General features: G+C 42.6%; 1 protein-coding gene across 2 annotated transcripts in view; it reads left to right on the top strand.

The window, feature by feature from the left end:
- LOC130106761 (IQ motif and SEC7 domain-containing protein 1-like) overlaps nt 1-18,149 on the top strand; it is a 124,091-nt gene extending 105,942 nt beyond the window's left edge. For both annotated transcript variants that reach the window (XM_056273003.1, XM_056273005.1), the window contains 11 exons: nt 415-576; nt 1,319-1,441; nt 2,227-2,393; nt 3,315-3,454; nt 6,486-6,515; nt 7,323-7,448; nt 8,041-8,140; nt 8,393-8,554; nt 10,561-10,737; nt 12,598-12,647; nt 14,071-18,149. In XM_056273003.1, coding sequence (XP_056128978.1) covers nt 415-576; nt 1,319-1,441; nt 2,227-2,393; nt 3,315-3,454; nt 6,486-6,515; nt 7,323-7,448; nt 8,041-8,140; nt 8,393-8,554; nt 10,561-10,737; nt 12,598-12,647; nt 14,071-14,607 — 1,774 coding nt within the window. In that variant the 3' untranslated portion in view covers nt 14,608-18,149. The remainder of the gene's footprint in view (nt 1-414; nt 577-1,318; nt 1,442-2,226; nt 2,394-3,314; nt 3,455-6,485; nt 6,516-7,322; nt 7,449-8,040; nt 8,141-8,392; nt 8,555-10,560; nt 10,738-12,597; nt 12,648-14,070) is intronic.
- The last annotated feature ends 2,234 nt before the right edge of the window (nt 18,150-20,383 follow it).

The following is a 20,383-nucleotide window of genomic DNA, read 5'->3' on the forward strand; positions in this document are numbered from 1 at the left end:
GACATTAGCATAGCAAGATATGACATTTCAACAAAACAATTTTCAGCTTGTGTGTGTGTGCGCGCGTGTGTGTTTTAAGGGCCATAATACACAAGCAACTTACAGGCAATGCATATCTATTTTCAACTATCAATAACAATAATTTCCAACCGTAATTGTTCAGAACAGATTTGTTCTGTGATACAGATGTTTCTTTTGTCACGATAGCAAACTGTCATTCTTGCTAAAAGCAAAATTAGTCATCTACCGTTCCTCATGAAGTTGCTCATATGTCAACACCCCTGGAGATTTGCACTTCCTCACGCATGCTTGAGGGAAAGTGTACATGGGTATGATTTGTACGAGATTCTTTGCACTTTTGAAGTTTACCAGCATGTGGATGAAAAGAAAACTCATCCGCATTTGGTTTTCCAGGAAACCGGAGAAAGGCATTCAGTACCTGACTGAGAGGGGATTCGTCCCCGACACCCCAGTGGGTGTGGCTCACTTCCTGCTGCAGAGGAAGGGCCTAAGCCGGCAGATGATTGGAGAATTTCTTGGCAACAGGCAAAAACAGTTCAACAGAGATGTCCTAGAGTAAGTACGATTTCGATTCTTTTTATTTAATTACGCATTATAAACCTCTCCTTACCATAACTGAAAGGTCTATGTATGTATGTATCTGCATGTCTGTCTATCCAAAATATATATATTTGATTTAATCAGTTCTTATTGCCCTTACAAAGTGCCATCGTCCAAAATCGCATCTAAAGACACCTTAAAATGACTGTAAGAGCATTGCAAAATTACTACTAAATTCTACAGTATGTGCTGAAGCCTTTATACCATTGCTAGAGAGATTTTCTGAGAGGGGAAAAAAAAGGAGAATAGGGGATTTCACAGCCACACAGAGGCACACAGAGAGGCAAAGCACATAAGTTGCCTCAAACCAAACTCATTTAGATCCTGCAGGTGATAAGGATGGCTGCTTGTTGTGCCAGTATGACTGGAAATCCCTTGTTTCCTCCTCTTAAGCAAGGATACAGATATCACATAAGAGGTTATCTGGGACGACTAAGACTCCCCCATATCAAGTGGGTCTTGTCTTTTTTTCAGACAGAAAATAGTTAATTGAGGGCATGAAACATGCTTCTGTATCTCATGTTATATTCATGCAGTTTGTTGCTGTGTGCGCTTATTTTGAGTGTATCTTCTGTCCCTGTCTATAACCCTTCTTGTGTGTGTGTGTGTGTGTGTGTGTGTGTGTGTGTGTGTGTGTGTGTGTGTGTGTGTGTGTGTGTGTGTGTGTGTGTACACACTTGACATTTGCATGTTTCAGCTGTGTGGTGGATGAGATGGACTTCCAGGGAATGGAGCTTGATGAGGCCCTCAGAAAGTTTCAGAACCACATCCGTGTCCAGGGCGAAGCCCAGAAAGTGGAGCGCCTCATTGAAGCATACAGGTAAGTACACACACACACACACATGCACACACACACACACACACACACACACACACACTGATGACTGATGGGATATGGATTTTTGAAGACAGGTATTATCCTCCTTAACCTTCTGAGGGGAAGGCAGTCAAGAGGAACTGCTCGGTATGGCCTTTAATGACTCCGTATAGGTTACATATTCAGCTAGCGAGATCAGAAAAAAGGTGCCAAAGTCACACTGAATGCACGTAGCCATTTCACGAGGCATATGCAAGCTGCAGTGCGTTGTCCATGGAGGGAAGTCAGTGATGCAGTTTTTGTAGCACCTGCATTCGAACAAATTTCTGTGCCCTTAAAATCAGAGTATCGATGCTAAATGGCGCTTTCCAATAACTAAATGTACAATACATCACCATACACATAAATAACTGTACGGCATTCTCATCACTAAAAGGCTTTTTATGTGAACTTCTGTTAAAGGTTTTGAAATGTCTTGGAATGCGCAGTCAGGGCTGCTGGTGTGGCGAACTGGTCCAGCATCTGGATGATTTATTGATGCATAGAAGGAGCCAGGGCCAAGCATTACTTTTGCTTGAGTGGAAGGAGCAGTTCCTCACGCAATGCTGAAAATGATGACGTGCAATAACACGCACAGCCGGTGCCACTGACCACAGTGCCTGATCTTATCGCTAGATGCCCCTGCTACGAACATGAGAGGCATAATATCATGAGACGGGACCTTTTTTGTTTTTACTGATTTTATTAATAAGTCTGAATGGGGCATATTGTTGTCTTTGTGTCTCCAGCCAGCGCTACTGCATCTGTAACCCGACCGTGGTGCGGCAGTTCAGGAACCCTGACACCATCTTCATCCTGGCCTTCGCCATCATCCTCCTCAACACTGACATGTATAGCCCCAACGTCAAGCCTGAGAGGAAGATGAAGTTGGAGGACTTCGTTAAAAATCTACGAGGTTACAAAAGCTAATACTTGGGGCTCTGATATGTATTCTGTAGACAGGGTTGGAACAGACGTATTGAACTGCGAGCAACTGTGATCTTGGATGCACTTCCCTATGTCCCAATATTGTCTAGATCTGTATTTATTTCTGTTAATGTATAACTGTTACTAGCATACAGACGCTATCAGTGCACACAAGAGGGCTGCAGCCAGGACAATGTGCATATTGCATAAAAGCTACATTATTTCCCGAGGTTGCGTTTTAGATATTTTCCCCCTCGTTTCCTTATGCACCACTTTTTTGTCATTTTTGGAAGGTTTAATGCGAACTGTGCAAGCAACCCAACAAGTCAAATTCCTTGTACGCTCTAGACATATTTTCTAGCAGATTTTAATCTAAATTCTGACTGTTAAAAAACACAGCTCTGACTCCGACCATTTGATGAAAGTTTACACCAGTGCTCGGGAACAGGGGCGAGAAGAGAGGTGTGATAGAGACAAGGTCTCAAAAATAACACTATTCTGTCATTAAACTAATCTCAAATGAATAATTTATCAAGGAAATGTGAAGATTTGATAATTGCCTTTTTGCAATTGTGTGCCTATTTTATCCTTGGTTATAGAGCATAAAAAACATGAAGCGTCTCCTATGTCTTCTTATTATCATCAAAGTCAGTGACTGAAAACTTGTTAATTAGCTGAGACGGCTTCATTAATCACTACCCATGCGTTCCTAATTGAAATTAAAGCATCCCCAGTTTCTTAGGAACGTTAATATCATGATCACAGAGCTCCTGGGTCTTACACATTCATTTTGCCTTTATCTGAATCTTTTGTTCATCTTGGCATGGATCCCTCCATGTATTTATTTCCAGGTGTATTTTCATATGTGTATAAACCATAAGATTACACGGCTCTCTCCTCCGTACGCCAGGTGTGGATGACGGGGAGGATATCCCCAGGGAGACTCTGATTGGCATTTACGAACGGATCCGTAAGCGGGAGCTGAAAACCAACGAAGACCACGTGTCACAAGTGCAGAAGGTCGAGAAGCTCATCGTGGGAAAGAAACCGGTCAGTAACAGAGGCTCAATCATTTAAATTTTTTTACCATGTCCGGGGGTGTCTGGGTGGCATGGTGGTCTATTCCATTGCCTACCAACACGGAGATCGCCGGTTCAAATCCCCGCGTTACCTCTGGCTTGGTCGGGCGTCCCTACAGACAGCTGGCCGTGTCTGCGGGTGTTAAGCCGGATGTGGGTATGTGTCCTGGTCGCTGCACTAGCACCTCCTCTGGTCGGTCGGGGCGCCTTTTCGGAGGGAAGGAAGGAAGAACTGGGGGGAATAGTGTGATCTTCCCACATGCTATGTCCCCCTGGCGAAACTCCTCACTGTCAGGTGAAAATAAGCAGCTGGTGACTCCACATGTACTGGAAGAGGCACGTGTAATCTGCAACCCTCCTCGGATTGGCAGAGGGTGCACTTGATGACATCAAGGATGACGCTAAGCCTGCCTACTGTGTTCTTGGCACAAAGCCACCATTTATACTTTTCCAAATGGATAATTGCAATCAGACGCAAAAGAAGGGCAAATTGCACTCAGCTGCAACAAAACTTTACGGGCGTGTTTGCACTGTAGTGTCATTAACGCAATATCTTTTGGGAATCGGACCTTGAGATGGAGCAGATATGGTTGCAAGTGATGTGCAATTCATGGTGCTATTAGCAGCCGCAATCCATTCTTTGTGCATTCAAGTTTTAGAAAAACGAGAGACATCTGCAGATAGAAACAGATGAAAGAGGGGGGGAAGTTAACAGATAATTACAATAGGTATACTTAAGTTCTCTTTCAAATCAGACATCACAAGATATCAGTGGAAAGTATTGTTCTTGCAAGTGCATTTATAACCTTTTTTTTTTTAACTTGAACGTAGCTTAACCATGTCATGTGATATGCTACTTCAGTATACTTTAACAACAATTATTACTGGGACCACTACAAAAAATTGCAGATGAACATTTAATATCCAGGAATTCACGTTATAGACACAACGACTGACTATCTACTACTACTTTTGGCTGCTCCCATTAGGGGTCGGCACAGCAGATCATCCGTTTCCATTGCTTCCTGTCCTCTGCATCTTCCTCTGTCACACCAGCCACCTGCATGTCCTCCCTCACCACATCCATAAACCTCCTCTTTGGACTTCCTCTTTTCCTCTTCCCTAGCAGCTCCATATTCAGCATCCTGCTCCCAATATACCCAGCATCAACCTGAGCTGTCCCTCTAATATACTCGTTCCTAATCCTGGCCTTCTTCATCACTCCTGATGAAAATCTTAGCATCTTCAACTCTGCCAGCTCCACCTCCTGTCTTTTCGTCAGTGCCACTGTCTCCAAACCATGACTATCCCTGTAACAAATTGGCCACAGTTTCAAACATTGACCATACACGGTCCAGCCATATCCTAGGTTTTGACCTAGTCTTGTTTCTCCAAACGCTAGAAGCACAAGTCTTTGGCACAGTAGTCTTTCTTTTGAGAAAGAGAGAGAGACTTTTTTTGCTTTTTTTAAATGGGCTATTGCCATAAGTATAGGGGGTAACGTCTGGCACGAGACCTTCACGGTGGTGACTTTAATGCCCCTGGAGCCCTTGAGAAGGCATCGCACAGCCCTGCAATGTGATGAAGAATGAGACCTGCTGTCAGTAAGCTCCCGGCCCATTATAATCCCTCCCCAATTACAGGGAGAGAGAAAAGGCATTTGTGGTTGAAATGCTTGTCTCGCTAAATCATCTCATGTCCATGGTTACAACACTGACTTACCATACATATCATTATTCAACAAATTCACTAATCATCAGTGCATCCGTAAATTGATTCATGCATGTTGGCATTGGGCTGGAGCATTTGTTTTGTTTTTCGGTCCGTGATGATCATAGAATAGCACCTTAACGTTTCTTAACCATAGCTATTTTGCAGGAAGGTGGAAGGTGTTATGAACGTGAGCGGCTCTGGGGAAATGCTTGTCTCATAAGCCAGACTTTTCCTCACTTCCTAAGAAAGGGGTGGAGTTGTTTCTGCTCTGCCTGTTGTAATTGAATGGACTGTCAAATTATCCCTCATCACCACTGGGCCTCTGAATTAGGGACCCAGGGGAACATTCATTTAAAAAGTTGGACAAGTGCACTAGAGTGGATTTCGTCACCTCTGTATTCAGACACAGTGCTGCTGATCATAGCAGGCTGCTATGGAAGGATCAGTTTCTTCCCAACGTTATGACTTATTTCCTCAAGTCCAAGAGTAAGGACACACGAATACCCCGTGGTAAAAAACCCTGCTGGTTATGAGTTGTGTTATTCTGCATCATCACAAGCCCCATTTATCATAGTGTACCAAAAAATGCACATGCATCAATAACATCTTCAGGTGCAGAGTCAAAGAGTTCAATCATGTATCAGAAAAAAAGGACTTGCACACTTTATCAAATGCTCCAGAAGTCAAGTCAATTTTATTTGTATAGCCCAATATCACAAGTTACAAATTTGCCTCAAGGAGCTTTACAGTAACACAACATCCTGTCCTTAGACCCTCGCATCGGATAAGGAACAATTCCCTAAAAAAAATTAACAGGGAGAAAAAAGGATGGGTCTCTCACCCAAGACGGACAGTGTGCAATGGATGTTGTGTATACAGAATAACACACAATTTACAGAATACAACATTAAAAGAGGATAACAGAATTATAATGGAATTATAAGATATACGAAGAATATGATGAGGATACCAATCAGTGTCCAGATGCCACAAGAACAGCCTAGGACCCAAGCCACGCGACCACCATCCCCATGGAGATGAAAAAAACAAAAACAAAAAAACACATTTATTCCAAGATTGGAGCATTTCATTAAGTGTGCGAGTCCTTTTATCACTGATCCATCGGACACTAGTTCCACTGCCACCCTAGGTCAGATTCTCAAATGAGCCCTTTGCTAACAGGAGAGATTGTATTTACAGGAAGTTATCATGTGTAAATGTGTAACACATGTCATATCTACAATATAAGCGTAATACACGTCTTATTTTAATCTGTCATCTCTTTTCAGATTGGATCGCTCCACCATGGCCTAGGATGTGTAAGTAGACTAAAAATTAACAGTTCATACTCTCTTCTCTTCTATCTTTTGTTTTTTTCTGTTCGTGATGCCAGCACAATTCCACTCACTGTTCCAGGACATCTAATTTAATCCCCATTATGTTCTTACCTGTAGTGCTGAATTACCTAAAAATTGACAAGGACGTTTCTTTTGCGCTGCCAAGAGCCATCTCTGGTACTGAGATGGGCAGATTACGCTGTACCATGTAAACAGAGTCAACCCATGCATTCTTGGCTAGCAGTGAGATCCAGTGTTTACCGATTCTGTGCAGAAGGTACAATATGGTACACTGATGGGCTGGAAACAACATGAATACCTCACGGACTAAGAGCATAGGGCAGCTTCTGTTGAGTGGATATTATTATTTATGAAATCTTTAAGGCAAAGCTTTGAGTGATTCTTATGAATACTACTATATTTTGTCCAGCATTATTCCTGAATGGAGTATGAGCATGCTACACGTAGCATGAATCTTTTGTTAACCTCGGCTAATTTTACCGTGGTCTATGCTGCAAGTACTGACTCTCATTCACACATTCGTTACAGATGCCCTTTTAAATTGTCATCAATTTCAGAATTAGTTTGTGATAACTGTGAAGCGACAGAGGAAATTGATGACCTTTTCAATAAATGGGGCAAACGTTTTAAAATTACTCATATTTTGGCAATATCTTTTTGAAGATATTTGTTAGACGGAGGGTCAGTTCTGTTTTCTATTACAGCTGGGCTGAGGCTGAAATGACCTCTAAGTGATGGTATGCATATTATTGTTTTGCTGCCCTGTAGGTCCTGTCCCTGCCCCATCGCAGGCTGGTGTGTTACTGCCGTCTGTTTGAAGTGCCAGATCCCAACAAACTCCAGAAGCTGGGTCTGCATCAGCGTGAGATCTTCCTGTTCAACGACCTCCTTGTGGTATGGCGCACTCATCTCCGCTCTGCTCCTCTTTTACTCCCCTCCGCCCCCCTCGCCAGTCCTTCCTCTGCCTCTCTAGTGTGATATCACTAATTCATTTGTGTATTTAAAGCACCACTTGGTAACATTTTTGCTTCAACATTTCATCTTTAAATTCCTTTTTGTCACACAGTGTGATGTTTATGGGACGATGACACAATTACCATTCAGATGAGCTCAGATAAGACGCCTCTTTTCCGCATTTTGTGTGCCACGGGGCACAAAACTTACTGGGAGATATAAGGATTGCTTTATGGCACAGATATAAGTGCAGCAATGCACCTCCTCTTCTGCAATAGTATTTTTAGCCATGACTTGTACGTAAACATGCATATGTTGTTGCTACACTATGAAGGAAAAAAAACATCAGTGTTGTCTTTGTGACAATGAAATTAGAATTAAAAGAAGTTGCTGCAATCCAAAAAACTTACCTGGTGCGTCTTTAAGTACAGAATGCATCCAAGGAATTTCAAAGAATAATAAAAAAAGTATACCTATGACAATATATGGTGCTCTTACATCCAGTCTTATAATACTTTTTTCTCTGTATCAGGTCACAAAGATTTTCCAGAAAAAGAAGAATTCGGTGACGTACAGCTTCAGACAGTCCTTTTCATTGTATGGCATGCAGGTCATACTGTTTGAAAATCAGTGTAAGTTACACTTCCTCTTCTAAAGTCCACGTCTTTTTAGTGTGTTCACCCAGAGTGCGTTTACGTCGAACCTCACAGGGTTTGATTTAGCACTAGAACACCCCTAATAGAAACGGGAAGTCGAACTGATGGACCGTGATGTTGTTTATACTCTCCAAACTTCAGACAGACTCCGCCAAGGTGTTTTAGCTTGGGTTTGACTGACGGCCCGTGTGTAAATCTCTCCCCTCTCTCTGTTTGCCATTTCCCCAGATTACCCAAATGGAATCAGGCTGACATCAGCGATTCCAGGTGCGGACATCAAAGTCCTCATCAACTTTAACGCGCCAAACCCCCAGGACCGCAAGAAGTTCACAGATGACCTGCGGGAGTCCATTGCGGAGGTTCAGGAAATGGAGAAATACAGAATAGAGTGTGAGCAGGCTTTTCTTCCTCTCCCATCCCCCTCTCCCTCCATCTACCTCGGGGCTGTGTAAACTGAGTAAAGGAGAAACAGGGCATGGTCCTCATTACTCAACTCCTGTTTATGAGGCTGACTGTTTACGGAGTTTGAAGGATGGCTACCAGGGGTTAAATTGTAAATCTGGACTACCAACAAGGACGCAGAGTGTCACAGATGCGAAGCATAACTGCTGCGTGACTTTGTTGTGAACAGAATACAGTATCGCTGTCTATAAGTGGAAGTAGATGACTTTTCAACTCCCCCCTAGTGTTTCCAAGTGGTACTACTGTTTGCGCCGATATCGCAAAGACAACCGGATTGCTTTCCGTTTTCTACTGTCCAAAACAAAAAGCAACCTTAAGAATCCCAGTTTTAACTAGAAACCCCGATCTCAGTACTATGATAAAGGCAGAGTAAAACATCTGATAGTATTAAGTAGGCAAGTTGTGTTACTTACTGATCAAGTAGAAATAATGCCGATTGAATGCCTGGTCGAAACTATCTCAAGTCCCGGAGCTCGCTCCATCGAGTAAATGCCCATCCGAGGTTCGCTCTTGTTCTACCTCTGTTTCTATCACTCACCCTCTTCGCCTTCTCTGCTTTCTTCGTCAACGGGGCTCTTTTTCTCTTGCCGGGTAGTTTCCACTTTCACTTCGGTTGTTCCACCGTCCGCCATTTCCGCTACAGGGATCGCTACCGATAGCACTATCCTCTTCCTGTTTTGGTTGCGAAATGGTGGACACTTCCTTTGTACCGTAAATCGAGCCTTAATTTTCCCAGGAGATCGTACCCGGTGGCAGACAGAATTGCACAGTGAAAGCGAGGCTTATAGGGAGCCAATCTAAAAGACGATGGTGTCTTTATTCCATAACATTTACAGTGTTTGTTTTTTTAGTTATCTCTGTGTAAACTACTAATAAGAGACGTTAGTCCCTAGTTAATGGGTCTGACCCTTTAGCCGAGCGGTTAGTGATGTCGCCTTGTGGTGCAGTACATCTCGTAACGAATCTCGCACCGAGCAAGAAAATAACCGGTTATATTTGCATTCAAAATGTATTTCATAGTGATAAGTTAAAGCAACAAAATTTTTTTTTTTCAATTTCCACTTTGTAAGTTTGTAATTGGAAACACACCTTGTATTGACTGCACATTTTCAACTGAGTAGCTAACCTTACACATCATATCCTGATTGGACGCCTAACATTGACAATGTAAAATAGATGTTTTTTCGCAGGTCCAAAAAAAGCTAAACTTAGCTCGGCTGAATTGTGGGTTTTTTTTTAAAACTAACCAACAATCCAGAAAAGCAAGCAGATATATCAGAAACACTCAAAAAAATGTCGATAAAAAGAATAATTTGTTTGCGCATGTTAAAGGTGTTAGAACATCTCATACTTGCATGTCTGTCGATGGTGCTTCTGTGAAATCCTACTTTAAACGAAACGGCATGGGCGATTCCAAGTGGATGATGGAATACAAGGGAGAAGCTAAGAGAGAATAGTGATAGGGGTGCAGAGAAAAATATAAATTGCTGATTTTCTTACCAATGAGGATTGTGATGCTAATTGAAATAAAAAACATAACATCTTTTAACGCTTTACAACGGCATCTATTTTTAGATGCACCCACTTGCAAACATTTTTGAAGGAGTTGCACCCCCCAACCCTCCGACTCTATGCAGATAAACATGAGACGAAATGTAGGTTTGCGAGTGAGTTAGAAACCAGGTTCATGAGATGCTCTGCATCAAAAAAATGCCTCTCCGTATGGGACAATTAGAATAGGATGCTGGGGATGTATCGGAGAAGTTGCTACACATGTACATAATATGTACCATCATGTAGTTTTAGCAAACTGTGGATGCATGTATTGCAGTATGTGATACTGATGTTGCAAAAATCAGTATCGCGCACAGTGAGACATCCTTATGCAAACAATTGCTTCATTCCTCATTCCTCACTTGTGTGTCCATTCACAGCCGAGCTGGAGAAGCAGAAGGGCGTGGTGAGGCCCAGTATGTCGCAGAGCTCAGGTCTGAAGAAGGAGGCTGGTAATGGGAGCATGAATCGAGCCAGTCTGGACGACACCTATGCCATGGGAGAGGGCCTGAAAAGGAGTGCACTCAGCAGCTCTCTCCGAGACCTCTCCGAAGCAGGTACAGCCAAAGCTTGTTTGTCTTCACCAAGCAGTATTGTGACGGCGAAGTCCTCTATCTCCGTCCTCCACTCTCTGATGATATCATGTTGATTAAGATAGCAGAATATTGCACCACGACACCACATGTTGATTTTAAAACTCTCTCCTCTAAATCCATCGGCTATTGTGCTCAAGGATTGGACTGTTTGGTCTGGGCATAGTGTCCTTTAACTTTGTAAATTCAATATAAAATGCTTTTGGGAGATTTTTCAGCATGCCCCACCATTTCACCATTGAGCGGAAGAAGAACCTTATATTGAGGGCTGAATAAACAGAGTAGATGAGAAATACATTAAGGTTGATTATCCTGATCAGCCTTTTCTCTGATGAATGAAATTGATGGGCAATTATTACCCTCGGTCATTTTGATTGGTTTATTTGTGAACATCATCGTTAATGCTTTTCTTGTCACATTTTTACATGTCACATTATGATCACTTGTTAATCATCCTCCCCACACACACTAAAAAAGCATGATAAACCTTCATTGTTATGTTTTATCAATTTAAAATCATTTACCATTTAGTCATCTGCCATGTATACCTGTGATTTGATTGAAAATATAAAGTACCATTCTGAAACAACGGCTCAAGATTTCAGTCAAAGTTTCAGTCTCGGTGTTACCGATCATTTCACGTCCATGAATATCAATGTGTAACCTGGCGTCTCGGTCTCAGGAGCGAGTTACTGCACTTTGATTACATTTCATTTATTCCAGCTATCAGCTATGTGAAGTTATCAGTTGTTTAACTTGATAACGAAATGAAATCCAGTAAAGGGGGTCCGGTCTCACGCTTGATGATGATAGATGCTTTGTTCTAATGATCACATCATCCGCTACCTCAACGGGAAAATGATAGCTCAGTCAGAGTTGAAGTCGATAGATCGCAATGCTTTTCGCCCTCCTGTCTTGTGATTTTTTTAGTAGGATTTTCTCTATGCAGGATGTGGCATGATAGTGTTGTCATTCTTGTGAACAGTGTTTTCTTTTTTCTTTTTTTTCTCCATTCTTGCCATTATTCCATTCCATGTGTACTTACCTTTATTTCCATACACATCAGGTATTCCCCTGGTTATGTGTGGTAATCGGTCATGTATCATTGGCTGGGTGTGCGTTGACAATGGCAAAGTTGCTGTGTTTGCCCTCAGCCCTGTATATGCCTGTACATCCCATGTGCTACAGCCATTTTATTGCTTTTGATGTCTCCTCCTTTGTGACTGTCACTGAGACTGGTTTTAAGCCACCCTTTGACCCTTTTAACAATCTGCATCTTGTGACAGTATTAACAACCAGTTGTCACATGCTAACTGGACAAACTCTGGGAAACACTAAACTATATTTAGATATAAACCCCATGGATCACAGCAGATGACCCACACGCTCCAGGTGAAAGTGCACCGTAAACATCTCTTTGGTCTCCCAGACCTGACATTAGTGTATTTTGATCAGGGTTTATGACAGTTACTGTAAATTTTAACTTGAGTGCCACTTGAGAAAGCCCGCAGGTAGAAGAAGCACATGTTTCAAAGTATGAATACTGTATAAAAACATGAACGGTTTATTTGCCTTTGCAACTTTAGCTGTCAGTCGGAGCAAACCCCGAGTTGAAACGAAGAAGTGACCCCAAAAGATAGCCACAGTAACCATCCACCTATCCCCAGACCCTCCCCAGGTCGCCCCGAACCCCACATTCGGACCTTACTTACAGTCACAATCCACTGCATTGCCCCCTATGGGACCGGTGGGCTGCCTAAACCTCTGTAGTTGATCCAGAAGTGATGTCCATCTCTAATCTGTGGTATTGCATGTCTCGGGCAGGCAAGCGAGGGCGCCGCAGCAGTGCAGGATCACTAGACAGCAATATGGAAGTAAGTTGGAAGCAGCTGGTATCCAAGCTACTCTCTATGTGATGATGTGCACTGTCAAAACATACCTTTTTTTTTTTTGGTCTTGCACCCTTTACTTCATAGACTCAGTTCATTCATTTTGGATCATTTATTTTTCTTCCCGGGATGCCTTGTAACCTGCCTGCCTCGGTTAGTGTGCATGCATGGGTTGCCTGCCTCTGATCCTGCCCCTGTTTGGAAGTCAGAGATCTCCTGTTTTGGTCATATTGTGTGGCCAATATTCAGTATGCTTTTTCTTGAAACAAGCATGACTCTACTAATCCCACCTTCTGTTTCTCTGTCCGCCCCTTGTCGCCTGTCTATCATAGTTTACCGTCCTTCATTCAGTCACGTTCAGGCAACCAGATTTTTGGTTCTTCTTGTCTAATTTAGGAGTACTAGTGGTCTAACTTTCAGCCATTAGGGGCCTGTAGCCCCTCCTTGCTCCTTGTCCAGATCTTTCATTTATCCTTTCTGCAGCCTTTTACTATAAAAGAGGTCAGATGTAGGAAGGAACATAGCCTTTTATGGTCAGAGGGTTACCAACAAGCTTCATACAAACTCATTAAGATGTGGATTTCATTCATTCATCTGTCACCCATTCCATGTGTCCATGAGTCCATGCATTGGGTTGAAAATTATATTCCTCTTTCAAAGAAGTCATCTGTCCTCTCTCCAGTCTCAGATGAAGCATGTGCCAGAGGAAAGTTTGTTTAAAAAAAATCCCATGGAGTAATGAGAATTAATGCCTTGGATAGTGTTGGAACCAGAATTGGGGGGAGGGGGACTGTCGAGGCCAGTTGTGAAGTGTGCACACCTCCCTACTGCCGTCTAGTTGAATGCTAACCTGATGTGGATGCGGGGTTTGCCTGTCACATCCTCTGCATGTGGACTCTATGCCTTCATTGATTTTAGAAAGTTGCATGTGTGACTCTTGGCAGGTTTGGAAAGTGTTTACGTTTGATTGCATTTGACGATGAAATTGTTGGTTGTTTTTGTTCATGGCAGCTGTCACCATTTTATATATACATATATATAAAATATGCCCATTAAGAAATGTATTTACTTGGATTCCAAATGTAGTATTTTCCAGAGTCTTGACTTGCAAAGCAGAGTTGGCAGAGGTCTCATTTTTAAATATAGACTTCTCATTTAAAGTGTTTCCTGGGGCTTGCACACTCATAGTCTTGCTGTTCCCCATCATGAGAAGAACACTTTTAGTTTGCCATTTGCATGCCCAATGATGTTTTGCTCCTTACTGCTTATTTTAAGTATGCAGGCCATGTAAATCCTTGCTGCTGTCACATATCACAAATCACATGGCAATGTGACTGTAGTACAGTGGCTTTTGTAAAATACAAATGGCCAATTATCTTAAAAATATGCTATTTCTTCCCTCACACAGGGGTCCATCATTAGCAGTCCTCACACGCGCAGAAGAGCCACCACCCCACGTGAAGGCGCGCCCCGTGGCCACCCCTCCATCCCTAATTCGGCGTCAACCTCCATCCTCGGGTCCCTCTTTGGCAGCAAGCGAGGGAAGCCATCATCCCAGAGCCACCAACCTATTACTCCTCACAGTCACCCCACCCTCATATCCCACAAGCCCCACCCGTCCAACCTGCACCATACTGCACAGGTAGCGCACGCAGTGCAAGCCCAAGTCCATGGCCACCATTCCCAGTACTGCCAAGTCCAACAGAACCCACCGCCGTACCACCATCACCACCACTACCACCCACCGCCCCACACGCAGTTCCACCAGCACCCGGCCTACACCTCACATGCCCACCAACACACCCATTCACAGCACAGCCACCACAGCCAGCATTCCCATCATGCTTCGCACTCCCAGCATGCTCTTCACCACCACAGTCAGCAGTCGGGTTCGGCACCTGGCGGACCCAAACCCAAACACAGTGGCATCAGCACCGTGGTGTGACATATTCCCTCACAAACAGATGAAGGAGGAGGAGAGAAATCATGAGGGAACTTGGTAAAGGAGGGACAAATGCTTACACCAAAGGGACTGACAGCATAAATCTCTGGCCTGTCCACTGTGTTTTCCGACTGCTGTGATGGAGATGGATCACAGACGGTCACTTATTTCCCCTTCAACTCCCACCTAATATGGCAAATGGGGACTCAAATCTTCCACCAGGGGCCTTTGTTAGCTCACCACGTTATGAGCTCGGCTCCATCAGGGTTTCGGGAGGGGGGTGTTAATGGGCGTGGGGGGTTGTTCTGCGCTGAGAGATGCTGTTTATTTTCCGCAAATTTACTCACTATCTGCCCGTGATGGCTAAAGAGAGATTGGGTTTTCTCGGTAAGCCGCTCCTCATTGCTCCATTCCTCCAAAAAAGCCTGTCTTCCCTACACATAACCGGGAGGAAAGACAACCCAGGAAAGTCACAAGAAAAACACGAATGACTGCTTTCTCTTGTCACAGTGATGGCATATTATGTTGTGCACAGTCTTTTCTGAACTCTCAACACTGCTTTCTTGGGTTTGCAGATCCTATCATCATTTAAGAATGCTATTTGTTGTTGCCTCTTGTAGGACTCATATGTAGTGGAAAAACCTAGATATAATCATTTCACAATAACTTGATCCACAGACAGGTTAACAACTTAGTAGACAGGCTCAGTCATAGTAGTTCTAGTGCTGTATTTACTGTAGATGACAGCTATATGTGTTGTCTCCTAGCGCTCATAAATAACTGTGCCAATTACTAATGCATAATCTATTTAGTCAAGACTTCATGTACAGTATATTGTGCGTAAAGTTAATTGTAAGATTATACTTACAACAATTATTATTATCAATAAAAACGAATTTTTATCAGTATTATACTGACTCTATGGTAACAGGAATATGTACATCTGAAAGGAGTGAACTCCAATTCAGTATGGCCTATAATCTATTGTGAGATCTTTGCCTTTCAAATGAAACGGAGAGCCTCTGAACTGCAGCTGTAGCATATGGGCCCCGAAACGCTCTCGGCTGGGACGCCTCAGAGCAGACATTTCAACTTTGGGTGGATGTGTTGAGCTGGCGGAGTCCCTTTAATCTCAGTGTATCACTTGTCACTGTGGCTGCTTGAAACGTGTAACGTGTCGAGGATTGGTGCCGAAAGGTTCCTTTTTTTTTAGATTCAAGTTATTACTAATAAACACGACGTTTATTTAGTTCACTGACTTTCATTTAGTCCCCCCCCCCCAACAACACATTGTGACCGTCGTTTTATCCACCAAAACTTCCTGCCTGTCTCCCCAGGGTCAAAGGGGGGGGGGTGTACCCTGTTTTACCGTAATGAACAGAATAAATGGGGAAATACATATTAACACAAGTCACTGTCGGACCTTTCAGTTTCAGACACTTTTTGAGTTTGCAAGGAGGCTCGGGTCGCCTCGCCGAGAGACCCACGGGACGGGCCTGCACGGCCTCTTGCCTTTCACATATGCTACAGCTGCTTTTCTCGACTCTTCAAATCAAAACAACAGGAACACTTCAGATTTACTTTTGGCCTTCTGTATTGTGTGTCTTATGTGTTATTCACCGATCACGCATGGTGGGTGAAGAAATCTGCTCTTATAAATAGTGAAGTATTTTCATTTTTCGGCTTTTTCTTTTCTTTTTTTTTTACTCATGTGTGCAATATCTTTGCACTGACTTTGTACATTTAGAACAAGCAAGGTATCCCCCCCCCCCGTGTGTGTTTTCATGTTTTTTCGTTATTTATTTATATAGTTTTTGTCGGTTTCCCCCCAGTAAATTAATGTGTGGCTGTCCTCATAGTCTTTAAGAAGTGCAGTCTTGGAGTTCAGTGGAATGTCTAATAAGTAATTCTGCATGTAATGTTATTGATGTGGGGCTATCCTCTGCACATTGTATAACAAATCAGTGTTACCATAGCAAGTTTTAAGTGCAATCATGTTCAGAAATGCAGACTTGGACTAAGAGTGGGAGTCTGCTATCATATTGTCCAGGACGAGATTCAGGTGAAGAAAATATCTTTTTCATTTTAGAATATATATAAATACTTACAGAGTTCACAGTAGAAAGAGGAATGTGTGTATATATTTTAATAAAGGAAAAATGCGTCCCTTTTGGCTGAAAAGAAATATTTTGCTGGATAAGCACATATGAAAGAACGCTTTCATTTTTTTTTTCTTCAGGAAATGCAGTTATAATATACAGCAGAAATGCAAACAGAACAAGGAACTGGGTATATGTAAAGAATAATAACTTTCTACATTCTACAAATAAGATTATATTATGGTGTGTAAATTAGTGAAGAGTCCACTGTTTGTCCCAATATTCAGGTTGTAAATGTATTTTAACAGTCACAAAGAAAACCATTACCGTAAGTCCGACTTGCACAGCCGAAATCACCCCGTTCTCCTCATGTAATACTCATACTGTTATTATGATGTGGAGGAAAGCTTGGAAAATAAACATATCTAATATGGGACATTGATGGTCAGTTGAAGGCATCCTACCGTTGATTTCGTATATCCGCTAATACTCTGAAATCTTGGGATGATGTAAAAAAAAAAAGCAAAAAAAAAACAGGACATCTGTTTATTTTGGTGTGTTTTCTTTAGTGCTTCAAATGTCCATATTCTTCTAGTGGTAGAAGATACCCCAACAATGCACTGCATGAATCTGATGCATCGTGTGTCCTATTCACTGTGAGCTGACTGGAAGAAATCAGCCTGTAAAGTTTTGACCTCTCCTTTATTTTTTTATTTTTATTTTTTTGGTTTTGGTTTCATTTGGAGTTTCCTGATGTTGACTTGCTCGTGCTGTTCCACATTACGCCCATAGTTACTGGAGCTCAGCATGCATTTCATCTCCATAAGCCATCACATAAAGAACAAACACAAGAGACCGTTGCACTTCAGTCGGCCGGGGGCTTTCATCGTGTAAATAATGATTTGATGTGCAAACTGATCAGCTTCATCGAAGGAGGTTTTATCCACATTTTAAGTTGTAAAGGGACCAAGTGGGAGAGGGGGAAACAACAACAACAACAGCAACAACTGTGTATATAATGTGTATATGATCACTACTCTATTCTGATATCTGCAGTAAAGATCAGGATGTATAATGTGTCACCTCATAAGAGGGATGAGAGGGGTGAGTTTAAACATATCGCTTGTCTCTGCCTCGAGCTACAGTGAACTGACATTCGCTGTAGAGCTCACAAACAGACTGTTAGAAAGTTCGCTGCCATTTACATCCACTAAAAACTCTCTCACACGTATGAATCCCTCCGCACACACAAACACACACACACATGGGGACATGCACATGCATAGAGACATACATACACACATGCACATCCTATCACGCCGCAAGCTGTTCTGTCAGGTGTGACACACATTTGGGGGGGGGGGGGAGACAAGAGTGGCCTCATTTCTATGTGCATTCTGTTTGTACAGTGAGTAGTGAGTCAGTAAGACCCCAGTTATTGTAAAACTTCAACTGTGACCATGTTGAGAACGCAAAATAAAACAAATATATGACTTATGGTATGCATGTGTTGATTTTTTTTTTTTCGTAATAGGTATATAAAATCTCTTCATCTACTGCAAATTAACCCATCCTAGCTATGATCTGTGTAGCTAGGAGCAGTGGGCTGCCGCCTTCATGCTGCACCCTGGGACCAAACTCCAGTTCTTCTCTCCATTGCCTTGCTCAGGGGCACAAACCGGAGTATTAACCCTAACATACATGTCTTTTTGATGGTGGGGGAAACTGGAGCACCCGGAGAAAAACCCACCGCAGACACTGGGAGAACACACAAACGCCACACAGAAAGGACCTGGGATTATCCCCACAACAACAACAACAACAACAACAACCCCGGGGTTCGAACCCAGGACCTTCTTGCGGTGAGGCGACAGTGCTAACCACTGGGCCACCGCGCCACCCATTATCCTGTTGATTGCCAATGTCAATCATAACGAAATTATTCATGGGCCAATTTTACACATGTTTTCCATATCAAGTGCAGTTCACATCAACTTCCTGTATTAGGTTCCTTAGACCTTCTGTGCCCAGATCTCACACTGCTTTCCAGTAAACCAACAGCAGTTCCACTAGAGGGCAGGTATTAAATGCACTAAAACATGAGAATAAAGAGCCACGCAGTACCCAACCTACCTGTAAAAGGATACAGATTACAGATATTGCTGTCGGGATCGGAATCAGTGATCCAGTTGCTCTGCAAACTCTACGCACTGTCCCATTTACCACACTGCTGAAGTTCACAGAGATCAGGATGACCAGGGAAATTTGTGCCTGGGTGGAAAGGAGCGTTTTAGCCACAAATACAACGTTGATACCAAATTTATAGAAACGCTTTCTCTTCAGAGATCTTTTGATATTCATGCATAATAATAATAATAATCTTTATTTCGGACACACAGGTGGTCCATAACATACATGCAACAATACAATAAAAGAAAACAATACAAAAAAAATAAAAACATTTAGGCCTACATGACACCCCTACACTCCACGAGCACGCGCACATGCACACACGCATGCACGCACACACACACATACACATACATACACACAACATGTGAGGCGTCCACACACACACCGTACAACACAATCAGTTCATAACAGATATAGGCTGTCTCGCCAGTGCTTTTGAAGTCTGGATGTGAACCGATAGCAGCTTTTCGTAGGGCTGGTTAGAGCCTCTATGATGCTGTTCTCGAACACATCCAGGCAACACATCAAATTATATATTAGCCGTCTTAAAAGTACATCACATGTAGGCACATCTGAGGACACAGACAACTGACCGGCACTATGCCATCTGGGGACATGAAGCAACAACCTCGTAGCATCATTGTAAGCTACTCTGAGCCTCTGCATACGGTACTTCTCTTGCTGTAAGAAGACCAGAGATGAGCTGTATACAGAGGTGTTACATAAGCTCTAAACAATGAACACTTGACATCAACAGAGCACATGGAGAACTTCCGAAGCAACATATTAGCCTGGACATAGATTTTACAGCATTGCCGGTATATATACACTACCGTTCAAAAGTTTGGGATCACCCAAACAATTTTGTGTTTTCCATGAAAAGTCACACTTATTCACCACCATATGTTGTGAAATGAATAGAAAATAGAGTCAAGACATTGACAAGGTTAGAAATAATGATTTGTATTTGAAATAAGATTTTTTTTACATCAAACTTTGCTTTCGTCAAAGAATCCTCCATTTGCAGCAATTACAGCATTGCAGACCTTTGGCATTCTAGCTGTTAATTTGTTGAGGTAATCTGGAGAATTTGCACCCCACGCTTCCAGAAGCAGCTCCCACAAGTTGGATTGGTTGGATGGGCACTTCTTTGAGCAGATTGAGTTTCTGGAGCATCACAATTGTGGGGTCAATTAAACGCTCAAAATGGCCAGAAAAAGAGAACTTTCATCTGAAACTCGACAGTCTATTCTTGTTCTTAGAAATGAAGGCTATTCCATGCGAGAAATTGCTAAGAAATTGAAGATTTCCTACACCGGTGTGTACTACTCCCTTCAGAGGACAGCACAAACAGGCTCTAACCAGAGTAGAAAAAGAAGTGGGAGGCCGCGTTGCACAACTGAGCAAGAAGATAAGTACATTAGAGTCTCTAGTTTGAGAAACAGACGCCTCACAGGTCCCCAACTGGCATCTTCATTAAATAGTAC

This window comes from Lampris incognitus, chromosome 2, assembly GCF_029633865.1.
Source record: "Lampris incognitus isolate fLamInc1 chromosome 2, fLamInc1.hap2, whole genome shotgun sequence".
Taxonomy (NCBI): Eukaryota; Metazoa; Chordata; class Actinopteri; order Lampriformes; family Lampridae; genus Lampris; species Lampris incognitus.